Here is a 14,275-nt window from a genome sequence, read left to right as displayed (position 1 = left end):
CAAAGATCAGCATGGGGAAAAGCATTTGCGGAGTTTTGCTATGAAATAGAGGATACTGAGATAATTCAAGACATAAGAAATGGAGTTGCTGCGGGTGCGATAGCAGCGCGATTTGCCTGCGGTCTTGACAAACTGGAAAGAAGGTACAAAAATAAAGAGTGGGATCTATCCTGAGGTCCACATATAACCCCCATATATGCAATTTTGAAGCCTGGTGACAATGGTGCAGTGTATTGGAACCAAAGAATAAAAAACTCTAGGTATAAAGAAATCTGGGCCAGGATCAGGTGTGGTAATGTGGGAAGAGGTGGTAAAAAAGGCTGGAGGACTGGTCATGTGCTGTGTGGTTGGTTTGCAGTGAGACATTATGCCATTGTTGTGCTGTAGTGAAGCCATTAGCCACATCAGAAAAAATAAAAAAATTTTTAATTAAATGGAAGGGAGATCAAGGCGAATTGGAGATTCAAAGTCTTATTGTAGAATTGCTCAAGGGAAACATCTGTTTTGAGCTGTGCGAGTTTGTGGAAAAAGTAGAGTGTGAGTTGTATGGAAGGCGGTGACTTAGGTTTGGAGGGAAGGGGAGCATGTAGAGAAATAAGAGTGATTTTAGATTATGGATGTAAAACTGCAACCCCCTTGCGTGCAGCATAATGTACAGTGCCAAAAGAAAATTATTTTTATAATTTAAACTTAAGTTCATTTAGATATAAGTTGGTCTGTATTGAGTGTATATAGTCGAAATGTAAAAACCCAGTTGGGTATACAAGAGTAAAATATAATAATAATATTATTCAAAAAAAAGATCAAAATTGTTTATATTTTATTAATATTCCATTAGTGGAGATATTTAGATTAATTTTGGTATAAAGTAAGTAATTTAATTTCACAAAATATGTTATCAAAAACAAAAACCTTAAATGATCCTTTAGTATGTTTCAAACTACAAAAAAGATTATCATATTTGTTGAAAACACCTGTTTTTCTTTCAAAATCTAAACAAGAAAGAAAAATTGAAAACATTTCACGCAAATTCACAATTTCTCAACTTTTATATTTCACATTTCTATTATTCTTCTGTCGGCAACTGTCGACAATGGCAGAATAGTTTTAGTATTGAGAATAGACTTTTCGGCGGAAAGCCAAGAGTGTTTGAAATAGACGTAGTTTTAAGACCGAAAAAAGCAATATAGCAAAGGAGATGTCGGTCTACTGAATTTCTCGTTGCAATGCACACCCTTTTATCCTACTCTCTCTCTCTCTCTCTCTCTCTCTCTCTCTCTCTCTCTACTTCTCTAACGGCCATTAGTCGCCAAAAAGACTTGTAAAGTCGTTTTTTATTTTTTGCATCTTTTATTCTCCAACTCCTGGATAAAGAGAAACAGAGTCGCCAGTCTAAATATCTTTTTATTTCTAACGAATGTTTTTTTTTTAATAATGAAACATTTCAATATTTTTCCCATTTCCTTCAATCATCAAAAAAAAAAAAAAAGTGTAATTGGTTTATTATTTATTGACACTGTAATTGATTTGGCATATGCTAGAATTGCTACGTTATCATCATGTACCGTATTGGTGCTGTGTATTCCAATGTCGCGGGCATTTATGCAGCAGTTGCACATAGATGATATGCTCTTGTGTGCAGTTGCACGCACAGCTCGTTAATAAATCACTGTATGCTGGGAGACGGCGTCGTTAAATCGCGCTAATTGCTTTGCTCCCCTCTTGTCTTTAGTTTAATTCGGTTAACACACTGACTGCATACTCAGAAATTGATCTATAACGACATGCTGACCTCCGGAAGAACCTGATACCTCCATTTAATCCACTCAGTGTCGCTTCAAATGTTGTCTATTTAACTTTCAACCCTATTTTATTTTGTTTTATGCATATTCATCATTCATTAGAAATATTTTTCTATTCTATTTTTAATTAAGAATTTTTTCATAAATAATCTATTTTTTTTTTATTAATAAGTTTTATTATTTATTTGAGTATAGAATATTTATATAACCTTATTTATCTGAATGTTGAAGTTGCAAATGAATTTTTTATGTTATCTACTGAGTTATTTTATATTTTCATATAATTCTGAACTTCATCTACTAACTTTTCTATAACTTTTAAACTTTTTTTTCCATTTTAATTTTAAAATTGTAACTTTTCTTCAATTATATCATCAAATATTTCAATGGATTCACTATTTACTAATGATAATTAAATATTTAAATTTTTATCATCAAATTTAATAGCTACTTAAAAGATTTTTTACTTGAAAATAAAAATAATGATACGTTTCGAAAAGCTTGGTAAAAGAGGAAAATAATAAATAAATTATCAAAGTAAATGGATAAAAAGTATTGATGTTTTATTTTGTAAAAATATGTTATAATACTATTTATTACAATATTGACATGTACAACAATTGGTTTGGAGTAGGAAAAACTGCTCTCGATAAAAAGAAAACCAGAGAAAATGTAAATAGTTAACGAATTTTGGATACCATCCTGCGGAAAGAATGGAGTCCTTGTGCTCGAGCCAAAATTCATGGAAATAAAAGGAATAGAAAGCATTCTTGGCAGATGGTTTGAATAAAACGTCAAAGTAAAATTTCATGACTAGACGATATGATTTTTTGGAGTATAACAGAGCCGGAAATGTCTTTCCTAGTTTTAGCTTCTGTTTCCAACAAATATACATCATGTTTTTACTATTTTTCAACTGCAGATTTTTGTAGAATAAAAATGTTCTCTTGCGTCAGTTGAAATTATTAATGACAAGAGTTCACTAAATCGAATGATTCAAGTGATTTTTCTTATGTCTATGAAATCTAAAATTGACATTAAATTTTATCCTGACGTTAATTGACATTTTAAAAGTTACTAAAAATGTATTTGGAATATTTTTGTTTTTTTTTATTTGGTCTTTATAACAACTAAAAGCTTATGTCAAAAGTAATAATAGTTACATATGCATATTATCACTATTACCATGTTCATTATCGTTTTTCATTTTTTCCGGGTATTTTAATTCCTTTTTTTCCTCTATATTTTACAATAAAGGGATTATAGAAAAGTGCAAATGGGATTTTTAAGTAAGGAAAGAATTTTTTATTTGGCTTAAAGAGTAACTTTTATGAGTTCTCCGGATTTTTATTTCCACAGATGGATTACTGGAGAGTGGAGTGAATGCAGTGCTAGCTGCGGTGGTGGATCCAGAACTAGACCCATTTATTGCACTGAAAAAAATGGAAATGAAACTATCAAAGTGAGTAAGAATTATCGTTTATGATTTGAGAATGAAACTTTAATCCAAATATACCTTCAAGATTTCTTTCATAACCGTCACGAAAAATTATTCCTCTGACTATTAAAGCATAATGAAACTATTCAAATCAATTTAAACTTTGTTTTTGAATGATATTTTGCTTACACAAAACAATCTCGTTTTAAATAACACATTAAATAACTTTACACAAAGAATCACTGTAAAAAACTTCTTTCAACTTAAACAAGTTACTTTAATTAATCCTTGAATGAAAATCGTATATAACAACGATTGTATTATAGTTACCAGATCACAGATGTAACAACAGCCATCGGCCGAAAAATCAAGAAACTTGTAACACAATATCGTGCCCAATGTGGGAAACAGAGCCCTGGAGCAAAGTAAGTTAACAAGTTAATTATTTCAAGAAAACTTTTCGCCGTCTTTCGTGTGTTATTCCAGTGGAACTTCTAATTGGAAAATTGCTAAAAACACTAACACTGATATTGAGGAAAAATGAGCAGTTTTATGTATCTAAGAAATGCTTTGCTCTTTAAAGATGGAAATATTTACTTTCATAGCGTCTACGTGAAAGTTGTTCACGGTATTTTTATTTATTTTCCGCAAGGCACTTTAAAGTACCCGTACGCTTGGTTTATTCTCAAAGAAGACACTAAGAGTCAGACGTTGAACGAGGGGTGAAAACGACTATTTAGTGCGTTTGAAAAAAAGGAATAGAAAGACGGTCTTCTAAACATAAAGCGTAAATTCAATCAACTGCTAACATCAAACGATGCTATTTTACCTTGGTAAACTCCTGTTACATTATTTTATCTTCAATAAACACAAGATAGCTCGAAAATAGATTTATCAGTTTTACATGATTTATAGTTGATAATAAAACTTTTCTAAAATTCCACTGGTGTAACAAGTTTTTAAAAAAAAGATCTCGCTTCTCTTTGTTGAATCATGTTGGAATAAAAAATAGGTTTCATAAATACTTTATTCCAAATGAAACAAAGTTTCATACCAATTTTATAAAAAGTTAAATATCATCAAAAAGCTTTTAATAATAATCTAATAGTTGGTTCCAAATATTTGGAAATTTTTAATGACTTAAAGTTTGAGTTTGTTTGTCAGACCTTGTAACAGATTTCTATAAAAGAAGAATCGGATATTCAAATCAAGAAATCCTAAAACTTCAAGCTGTTGATCTTGTAGAGGTCATATCTATCATGAACCCTAGAATGTCAGGCTCTCAAGTCCTGCAAAAAAGTTTATTCCATTACATCAGTAGCAAATGAAACTTTTTATTTGTCTAACTTGAAATTTCTGATGATTTAATCGATTATTAAACTTTGTGTAGTGCTCAGTTACATGCGGGACTGGAATAAGAACAAGAATTATTGAATGCAGAGATGGGAATGGAAGATTGGCGACCGATTGCGATCCCGCAGAACGCCCATACGATAAGCAAGAGTGCAAATCTAATATAAAATGTCCTACATGTAAGTAAATAATGAGTTCAATCGATTATTGATAAGATAAAAATGAACGTTAATTGATTAATTAATTCTCTAGACTCTGAGGAGATCTCACAACCATTAATGCAGCCTTATCCACCCCCGCCGATGCCACAGAAATTAATAGACCAGCCAATACCGTCGGAATCTACGTAAGTCTATATATAAATTTCTCTCTATTAATTCAATCGTAAATCCTAATTGATATTGACAAACCTCTAATCCTTTAATAATCAATTATTACAATTTAAGTAATAAAGTACAATGACTTTTCAATTTTCTTTTAAACAAAATTGAATTTCAACATGGCAATAAAATTTCATTATCCTAGTTTTATTGCTGATGAATGGTCATCATGCAGTGCAACTTGCGGTGAAGGAATTCGCCATCGAGCAGTCCATTGTAAAGTTTTCCTAGAGATGAGTAGGACAATTGCAAAGATCGCAGATCATCATTGTACGGGACCAAAGCCTCCAGAGACTGAGAAATGCATGATACGACCGTGCACTAATCTGGAAAATGGCCTTTCATACAGAGTTGATACTGTTGGAGACAGTGGATATGAAGAATCTAATATGATGGATTCATTCAGGTCTTCAGAGTCGGGAAGAGGTGATTATGAAGGTAGTGTTAAAGTTGCTCCTGGCAGTTCCGGACAAACTACTTACTCATGGAAGGAAGCTGGTTATAGTGCTTGTACTGCATCTTGCCTTGGAGGTATTTAAAAACTTTTTTCTTAGGTTTTCTGTTGACTTTTTTATACCTTCAAGTATAAAGGACAACTCTTTCAATTGTGATCTTATAAACAGTGTTTAATTTTTAAAATAAACCATAAAGTAATACAAAAAATATTTAAACATCTTTTGATCTTTATTCTTAATTATTTTTAGGAGTCCAAGATTTAATTATAAACTGTGTCAGAGATGATAATGGTAAAACGGTTATTCCACTTTTGTGCACTAAAGAAACTAAACCAGAATCTAGAATACGAACCTGCAATGACCATGCTTGTACACCTAGGTAATTAATCGTAATCATTTGAAGTTTCATGTTGAATTATTTATTTTACATTTACTTTTTTACACTGTAAAATAAGAATAAATTACTTCAAGTTTGATAAAAATTTAAATTGAAAGATCTTGACAAAGTTTTTGATAAGTTTAATGCTAAAAATGAACTTCTAGCAATCCTAATGATGTCCATTATTTCCGTAGATGGAATACCAGTGACTTTTCACCGTGTGACAAACCCTGCGGCATTGGTATACAAACGCGGGACGTCATTTGCATACATGAAGTAGCGCGGGGTGATGGGAATACAGTGGTGGTACCACACCATATGTGTCAGACACCACCACCAGTCGATAGGCAACATTGCAACGTGTGGGATTGTCCACCTAAATGGCAGCCTGGTGAATGGAGCAAGGTAAAGAGAGCCGTCTACTTCACACCATCTAGCTTCTTTGTTCTATTAACGATTAACAATTATTTATCTTAATTTAATCTTTTTCCTAATTAAATACTATCATGACATTTTGTTAGTCTTCATATCTACTATTTTATACTAATATGAGCTTAAATTAACTTTTTAATTTATTTTAGTGCACAAAAAGCTGCGGTGGTGGAATCAAACGACGAGAAGTTGTATGTGAACAGATCATGGCTCAAGGACACAAACAAATACGTCCTGATCGAGATTGTCAGGGAAATAAACCACCATCTGAAAAATCTTGTAACACTAAACCTTGTCACGAAATTGGATTGAGCGCTCAACCATTAATACTCAGTCAGAATGCAACTTTCGATCAAGCTGATCCCGAGAGAAAAGTGGATCTTAAAATTGGTGGGACGGCGAAGGTTTTTCAAGGGATTCCCGTGGTTAAAATTCGATGTCCGCTTAATAAGAAATTTAACAAGTACGTAATTAATGAATTGACGAGTTAATTACGAAAACCAATCAACTAGAAAACACATAAACAATTAACTGTTTTTGCATGCAAATTGAAACAAGAAAAAAAACCAATTTAATCTTATTATTGCGTTGTATTTTTCGTGAGTAAAAAAAATACTGAGGAAATGATTATTGCACAAAATAAATAAGCATGTAGTCATATAAATATAGAAATGAAAATAAATGAAAGAATCTATTTTGTAGAGCACAAATCATTTGGACGAAGGATCGAGGGGAATTACACAAATCCAGGAAATATAAAATTAGTAAAAAAGGAGCTTTAAAGATAATGAATATTGGATTAACTGACAGCGGTGCCTACGCTTGCATAGGTAGTTCAATAAATCAATAACTTCCAATTAGATTTATGAAAATAATTATTTTTCTTCATTTTTCCTTTAATAAAAAAAAATTCCATTTTCAATATTCCAGCTGGCCAATCTCATGCGGAGTTAAATTTAATCGTCAAACGTCGAACGAGAGAGCAAATGAGCAGCGAAGAAATTTTACGCAATGGTAATACTGTTCATCATCGACAGGATGTTAACTTAGACTCTGGCACTGCTAATTCCGGAGAAAATTTACACATCGATCGAACTGGTAAGAAAAGTTTCTCTCTAAAATTCCATGAAAAAAGTTCATAACTCTGTTATAGAGTTAAATGATAAATTGAAGGATATAATTGGATAAAATCAAATAAAATTTTGATTTCATAGCACCAGCTTATCAAGGATCATTTTCCTTTGGAAATGATGACCTGAGCCATGAATCACGACCGGAAATACCTTCCGCCGGAAAGCCGACGAAGAAACCACGACGTCCAAAGCGTCCAAAACCAAGCCCTCCGTCATCAGATTCAATATCGAACGGAGAATATTCAGTTACGTCAGTTCACCAGGTAAATGCTTTATGTGATACAATCCCAAAATAATTTAACAACTAAATGCATGCGCTGGAGTGACGTAAAATCGATACAACACAGCGATTTCCTATACATGAAAAATGCAATATTAGTCTGAATGCCAAAAATTGTAATAATAAATCTGGACACGGTAATAAATATCGTCGTGATTCCTGATGCATTTTAATTTATATGAATTTTAAAAATAACTGCATGAATAAATCCTAATCTGTAGATTTGATAAAACAAGTAAACCAATACAACTATTGATCTTTAAATAAACTTTTATCTATCTCTGTTTAATTGCTGCGATTAATTGTAATACTATGGATTCTTTGGAATTCAATAGCCAGGGTATCATGAATCTGTTGAATCTACAGCTACTTCTGGTGCTTCTCAACTTGTGCCACAGTTTAGCCTGCTTATCTCTTCTCTCAAGGTGAAATTAACTTGGAAACTTTAGAATACAATCCATACTTGGGTATACGATTTATTTCTTAATTAACATACTCACTAACATTTCATTCAATTTACATATCATAAACACAGTTTTAATATTTATTTGTGGTTTTATTATTTATGAAATCTTATTTCTAATGATTATTAATTGTAAACATGTATTTTTATAGTCCTATTGGCCTTTCCAAAGTAATGGATCTCCATACCGCGGCCACAGAATGGTTCCTTCGCCGTCTTCAGATGACTATCAGCCATCAAATTCACATAAACCTCACGTAAAAGAGCATTCAAATGATAATCTCAAGTATGACAGCATGAATAATGAATTCGAGATGTTTGGTCGTAATTCAGTCATTCCTGATGACACATTCGGCCCAGATGAAGAAAGAATATTTATTGACGACGATCCTTTTGACTTTGAATCAGCTGTATGGTCTATAGATCCATGGGAGAATATGAAAAAGTCCGTCGAGTCTTCTTCTAAAAATCGACATCACGTTAGTACAGAAAAGAACCAAGATTTCCTCGAAGAGACGTTGAAAAATGCTAAAAACGATCCCAAAGATGTGATTGATAACGATTTAAGTAATCGAAGAGTACTTGTTAAGAAATCGGATAAGAAATTCACGAAACATTTTACTACCGTACCAGCAATTGATTTATATTTATTTGACCGCTCTAATGAGGAAAAAATGGAAGAAAACAATCAAGATAAACTCATTGAAGATATTCAATCAAGGGAAAAAATAATCGAAGAGTTGTTGAAAGAAGAGAGAAAATTGCAGAGTAAAGAAGAAATTTTACTGCATAATCATCACACAACCACACTTCCAACAAATATTGATGATGATGAAAATGAATTAATCACAGAAACTGATAAAATTTACGAGAATTCAATTCATACGACTATTAATTCTCCAGTAAATGAAAATTCAAAATTTAGTACTGAGACTTTGACGGTGAAATTGCCGGAAGATGATGAGAAATTGTTTGAGTCAGGAAGTGAAATGGAACAAACAGAAGATTCTTATGAAGAAGAATTAATTAAGCAAAAAATAAATAAAAATGAAACAAGTAAATATTTGACAAATAGTTCGAATGATGAATCTTTAATATCTAGTGATGAAAATGCAAAAGAAAATGATTCGGAAAATATCGATAGAGGAGCATTGGAAGTATTAAGCAATGAAGAAACTACAGAAAGAATGAAAGATATAACAAGAGTTGACGTAACTTCGATAATGAATGAAAAGCATTTGAAAACAAGACATAATTCTCATCATTCCAATAAAGATAGAAATAAAAATTCAAAACCTTCATTAATTGAAGTGGAAACTCTAGCATTTGAGATAAATGATACGACTGCGGATCCTATCAGCGGCTCTTTAAATGTACTGAGTAAAGAAACCAGTGAAGATTTAGTTTTTGAATGGATCACAACTGAATGGTCAAAGTGCTCTCAAACTTGCGGAGGTGGTGGATTTCAAATGAGAGGAGCACAGTGTACAGTTCGCTCAACAAAGCAAACTAATAACACAGTAAAAGTCCCATCAAGAACAGTAATAGGAGCTTCACTTTGTGAAGATGCTGGACTTCCTATACCGTCTAAAGTTCGTCCCTGTGGAGCTCAAAGGTGTCCCCAGTGGCATACAGGTGAATGGACACCTTGTGAGTCCTCAAGATGCTTCAATTGGAAAACAGGTAATGTTCATTCATGTTTATTTATTGATAACTTCGCATAAATTCAATTTGTCAACTCTCCAAGACATTATCTTGTCAAAAAATATTGTAGTTTGAGACTTTAATGAAAACATAAATTAGCTGCATAACATTTCTCTACAAATTTGGCTAGAAATTCAAACCTACTTCCATTTAATTTAAAGTTCGTTAGCAGCTGTAAGGCAGTACATATCAATTATACGAGTACAAAGCTATTTTTTTAATAATTATTTTTTTAACTCCAATTAATTTAATATAAAAATAATTTTAGAAAATTTCCATAGCAGCTAAAATATTAAATATAATAAAAAGTAATACCTCAGACGCTTGATTAAATTTTTTTTTTTAATTTTTATTCTTTTAGCTATGCAAAGAAGAGAAGTTTCATGCCGTTTAACCGAGGAAACATTAAATGGAACGGTAAACGTGACAATTCTCGACGCCAGTAAGTGTGATGATGGTATAAGGCCTCCGCAGAGACAAGAATGCTATAATGACGCGTGTAAAGGCGTTTGGAGAGTTGGAGAATGGTCTGAGGTAAGTGAAAAAGAATTAACAAGAATAAAAAACAATAAAAAAATAAATAAACTCAATTGTGGCTTAATTTTAATTCTTAGTGTACCGCATCTTGTGAAGAAGACGGAATTAAATATAGAATTCTTCAGTGTGTATGGTTTGGTACGAAAAAACCAGCAGGGAATGCATGTAGAGATATTTTGCGGCCTCCCGTCATGAAGTTTTGCCAAGGCCCACCTTGTCCTCGGGTACCTGGTAATTTTTTAATAAAAAATAATATAAAAATGTGTAAAAAAACATTTATCAACAATTAATGTGTTTTCAGAAGAATGTAAAGATCATTCGTCGCTTTGTGGAAGAGTGAAGATGATGAATATGTGCCGAGTGCCGCTCTACCAAAAGCAATGCTGTAAATCCTGTCGTTAGGCCCAGAAAGAAATTAATAGAAATTCGTGTAATTGTTGATGGTAATTAGATAACTATTACAAATATAAATTGTTCAACTTAAATGAGTGTAGTCTCTGAAAAATGGTCGAAAAATCAACAATGACAGAGTCAAGACCAATAAATGGTCCATTTCTAAAAATGAAATTTATTTTACGCACACTTTAAACATGGCACCTTATTCTACTACAATAAGAAGAGGAATAAATGTTACCTCAAATTTTATCTAGCCATGAGTATTAATTAATTAAAACAAATTCTTGCTCCTTGCATTCTCCTGCGAACGCTGGGAAAAAGAGATAAATTAAATAGGTCTGTTAAAAAATAGATTTTAAGTTTGACATTACTTGAATCTATTTTTCTGCAAATCTAAATAACGATAAGGAAACAGAAAGAGTTAAAGAGAATATTGTTAAAGTTCATAAAAAAGAAGGGTAATTATTAGTCATTAAACCTCAAAGAGATTAAACACAATAAATTTAAATTAATTATTAACTAAATTTAAATTTTGAAAGTCTTCTATAAGAAATAATTCCAAAGACTTTTGAGTAAATGAAAAGAATACGAAAAAAAGAAAATGAACATAAACTCGTCTGTTTTTAAAGCTTCGTCATTTAAAAAATTGTTAACAAATTTCATGACATCTCTTTCATTCTATACATTCGGAGAATCGTTTTTCAAGACTGAAAGAGTAATTGAACAACTCTAAAAACCATTTCTGCTGGGCATTAGCGAAATGGAATTACAATCACCTAGGCAAACAATTATTTTATACATTCCGCGAGTACAAATTGATCCATACTCTTAATTACTTGCTTCTTTTATTTATTACTTATTTAATTTTCAATATTCATTTTCATTTTACACGATTCAAGATGAATTTATAGACATAGAAAGTAATATGCTAGTATTATCACTTATAAATTATAAATTAAACAAACAAATAGTACACTAAAAATAAATTATTACACGCCTACTAAAAACCCTCAAGGATCTAAAATCTAAGCTGTTAGTTTTTAAGCAATAATTAAGTAATGTAAAATAACGTATCCAAGATTAGATTAATTAAGAGACTAATTTATTATTGATAATTAATTAATTATTAATTATGAAAGTTATTTAGATATTGTTTAACATATAAATTAAAAACATTTTTTAATATTTTTTTAAAAACATTAAAAATAACGAAAAAATTATGGTAAATGTATTTATTTGTTCAATGCGTACTTAATTAATATTTAAATTTTCAATTGACCTTTTTGTATATAATATAATGCATCTATGTAAAATGAATATGCGATATTAACGAACAGAGAGTAATATTGTTCATTTATTGATGAATGATAATACATTTAATATAAAAAAATTATTACACCTGTGTATGTAAATATTGTAACTGCCTACGTATGGATAAAAAATAAATTGAGGAGGATGTATTTCACTGCACAATTCATAAAAAAAAAAAAAACATTAATTCATTCACTTTATATCCTATCTGTATAATTGTTTCTAGTACATTCAAGTACAGTATGTATCATAATTTTAACTTGGAAATTATTTTATATTCCCCATGCAATAGCAACTTCATCATCTTCCATATACCATAATTTTCTTAATATCTTCCAACCTGGTTTCTGTGTGACAAGTAAATAATCATTCTGTGGCTCATTTGAATGTGTATAAATTCCTAGAATTAAACTTTGACAAATCCTAACACAAACTGTAATTTTTAAAATACTTTTTTCAAACTTTGATAGCTTCTTTATGCTTTGATATCCTTCAATTACATGCTTTCCCATACCTATATCTCTAGATTGAATAATCATATAACAAAGAGCAATAGCTACTTCAAAAATAAAATATGAGTATTGTACATCTCCAAAATCTATAACACCTACAACTGTATTTTTCTCTGAATCAACTAAAATGTTATGTTCATTGAAGTCACCATGTATCATACCTTTCTCCAATTGATTCGATTTATCAAGAACATTCTTTTCAAAACAACTGATGACTTCTTGCAGCAAAGACTTATCCTCGACATCTTCAATAACAAATAAATAGTTTCGTAGTTTTGGCACAGATAAAAGATTCCACAATCGTATAGAATTTTCGAATGGTGGATAAATGAATCCTCGAAGAATTTCATTCAATTTAGCAGCGAATCGTCCAACGTCAAAAACTAAGTTTGAAGTTATTTTTACATTATAAAGAATTTCTCCTGGGCAATAAACTAGAAGTCTTACCTAAGGAAAAAAAGAAAATAAATAATGAATCAATACTTGCTATTAATCAACCATATAGAAAATTAATCAATAAATAAATTTCTTGAGCCATTTAATCCAATTTCTAAAAAAACTTGACTTCATTATAAATCCAATTATCAACCAACTCGTTTCGATAATTAAAAAATGTTACTCACAGCATGATAAGTTGTGTCATTTTCATTCAGCTTTTCCAGAGAGTAATAAAAACCATTAAGATTCATCACAGAAACAGGGCAAGTTATGTTGTGTTTATTTAAATAAAACATCATTTCATTTTGTCCTTTGATAAAATCTTCATCTTGGGAGTCCAAGGAATTAATAATTTTCAAGACATATCCTTTTGGTGCAATTTGTTCAACATGAGTATTTGTATGCTCTTCATAACATAAAATTCGATAATTTTTATCATCATACCCATTCAATTCTTCAATACTTCTTACATCGAATCCATATAAAGTTTTTAGAAGCTCTATAATTTTTTTATCGTCCACTACTGGTCGGACTTTACACACTGACGTTAATTGAGCCATCACAATCGGAAAACGTTGACTTTCAATTGATGTAAATATAATGCCCTCCTTAATCACTACACGTTCTTATATTTGTACTGGCTGATATAAAAATTTTATCTTAAGCATTGAAGATAATGAATGATAAATGCATTTAACTTTAAGAATGTTTATACTTCATCTATTATTTTATATTTTTGAATTAAAATTGACAGTTTATTATCCATTTAAACAATCAACTTATTTATTTATAAATTTTATGATTCTTATCTAGAATATATTATTCTTAGCTTACCATTGGAATAAAGGAAGTCGTTCACACTAGAAAAAAAAATGATTTATTGAAATATAAATTTTGTCAGTAAAAAAAAAACAAAATTAATATGAACATACGTCTATAGCTCTACAAAGTCAAATATATAAGCATTCATTTATTACACTTGTTACAACTACTCATATTATATATGACACTTGTTACAACTACTCTAAGTCAATTGAATAATGATCTTGAATATACCACTAAACATTATTAGTCATAAGCTAGTTGTACCTGAAAAAATAATGAAATTACAGATGTTTTAGTTTTTTAACTCTGTGATATTTTATTTAAAATATTTTAAAAGTGTGGAAATAAACTTAAAATCAATGAACAAGCATCTAAGATCTTTGTCATCGTTTGAATTTGAATTTAATGCTTGATGATGATCGATTTCACGTTTCTTC

General features: G+C 30.7%; 2 protein-coding genes across 2 annotated transcripts in view; one reads left to right on the top strand and one right to left on the bottom strand.

Moving 5' to 3' along the window:
* Positions 1 to 11,865, top strand: part of nolo (no long nerve cord) — a gene marked incomplete at its 5' end in the record, with an annotated part of 41,138 nt that extends 29,273 nt beyond the window's left edge. Inside the window, 16 exons of the mRNA XM_035079991.1 lie at positions 3,162 to 3,264; positions 3,567 to 3,665; positions 4,631 to 4,772; positions 4,846 to 4,939; positions 5,119 to 5,504; positions 5,678 to 5,807; positions 6,002 to 6,212; positions 6,389 to 6,702; positions 6,942 to 7,069; positions 7,170 to 7,337; positions 7,454 to 7,635; positions 7,988 to 8,077; positions 8,268 to 9,798; positions 10,181 to 10,353; positions 10,434 to 10,587; positions 10,658 to 11,865. Coding sequence (XP_034935882.1) covers positions 3,162 to 3,264; positions 3,567 to 3,665; positions 4,631 to 4,772; positions 4,846 to 4,939; positions 5,119 to 5,504; positions 5,678 to 5,807; positions 6,002 to 6,212; positions 6,389 to 6,702; positions 6,942 to 7,069; positions 7,170 to 7,337; positions 7,454 to 7,635; positions 7,988 to 8,077; positions 8,268 to 9,798; positions 10,181 to 10,353; positions 10,434 to 10,587; positions 10,658 to 10,758 — 4,006 coding nt within the window. The remainder of the gene's footprint in view (positions 1 to 3,161; positions 3,265 to 3,566; positions 3,666 to 4,630; positions 4,773 to 4,845; positions 4,940 to 5,118; positions 5,505 to 5,677; positions 5,808 to 6,001; positions 6,213 to 6,388; positions 6,703 to 6,941; positions 7,070 to 7,169; positions 7,338 to 7,453; positions 7,636 to 7,987; positions 8,078 to 8,267; positions 9,799 to 10,180; positions 10,354 to 10,433; positions 10,588 to 10,657) is intronic.
* Positions 11,866 to 12,246: 381 nt separating this feature from the next.
* On the bottom strand, positions 12,247 to 13,966 carry LOC118064985 (hydroxylysine kinase). The gene is made up of 4 exons (XM_035079970.1): positions 13,946 to 13,966; positions 13,848 to 13,873; positions 13,199 to 13,654; positions 12,247 to 13,022 (listed from the first exon to the last, which is right to left on the bottom strand). The coding sequence occupies exons 3-4, from the start codon at positions 13,571 to 13,573 to the stop codon at positions 12,336 to 12,338; spliced, it is 1,062 nt and encodes a 353-aa protein (XP_034935861.1). The 5' UTR covers positions 13,574 to 13,654; positions 13,848 to 13,873; positions 13,946 to 13,966; the 3' UTR covers positions 12,247 to 12,335.
* Positions 13,967 to 14,275: the final 309 nt, after the last annotated feature.

The sequence above is a fragment of the Chelonus insularis genome, unplaced genomic scaffold (assembly GCF_013357705.1).
Source record: "Chelonus insularis isolate UGA/USDA-ARS -01 unplaced genomic scaffold, ASM1335770v1 contig_261_pilon, whole genome shotgun sequence".
Lineage (NCBI taxonomy): Eukaryota > Metazoa > Arthropoda > Insecta > Hymenoptera > Braconidae > Chelonus > Chelonus insularis.
This window is presented reverse-complemented; position numbering and strand designations above follow the sequence as displayed.

Coding starts and splice junctions, on each gene's coding strand:
- LOC118064985 (XM_035079970.1), bottom strand. CDS start 13,573: ATGGCTCAATTAACGTCAGTGTGTAAAGTCCGACCAGTAGTGGACGAT. Junction 13,023..13,198: donor ATGACACAACTTATCATGCT/GTGAGTAACATT, acceptor TTTTTTCCTTAG/GTAAGACTTCTAGTTTATTG.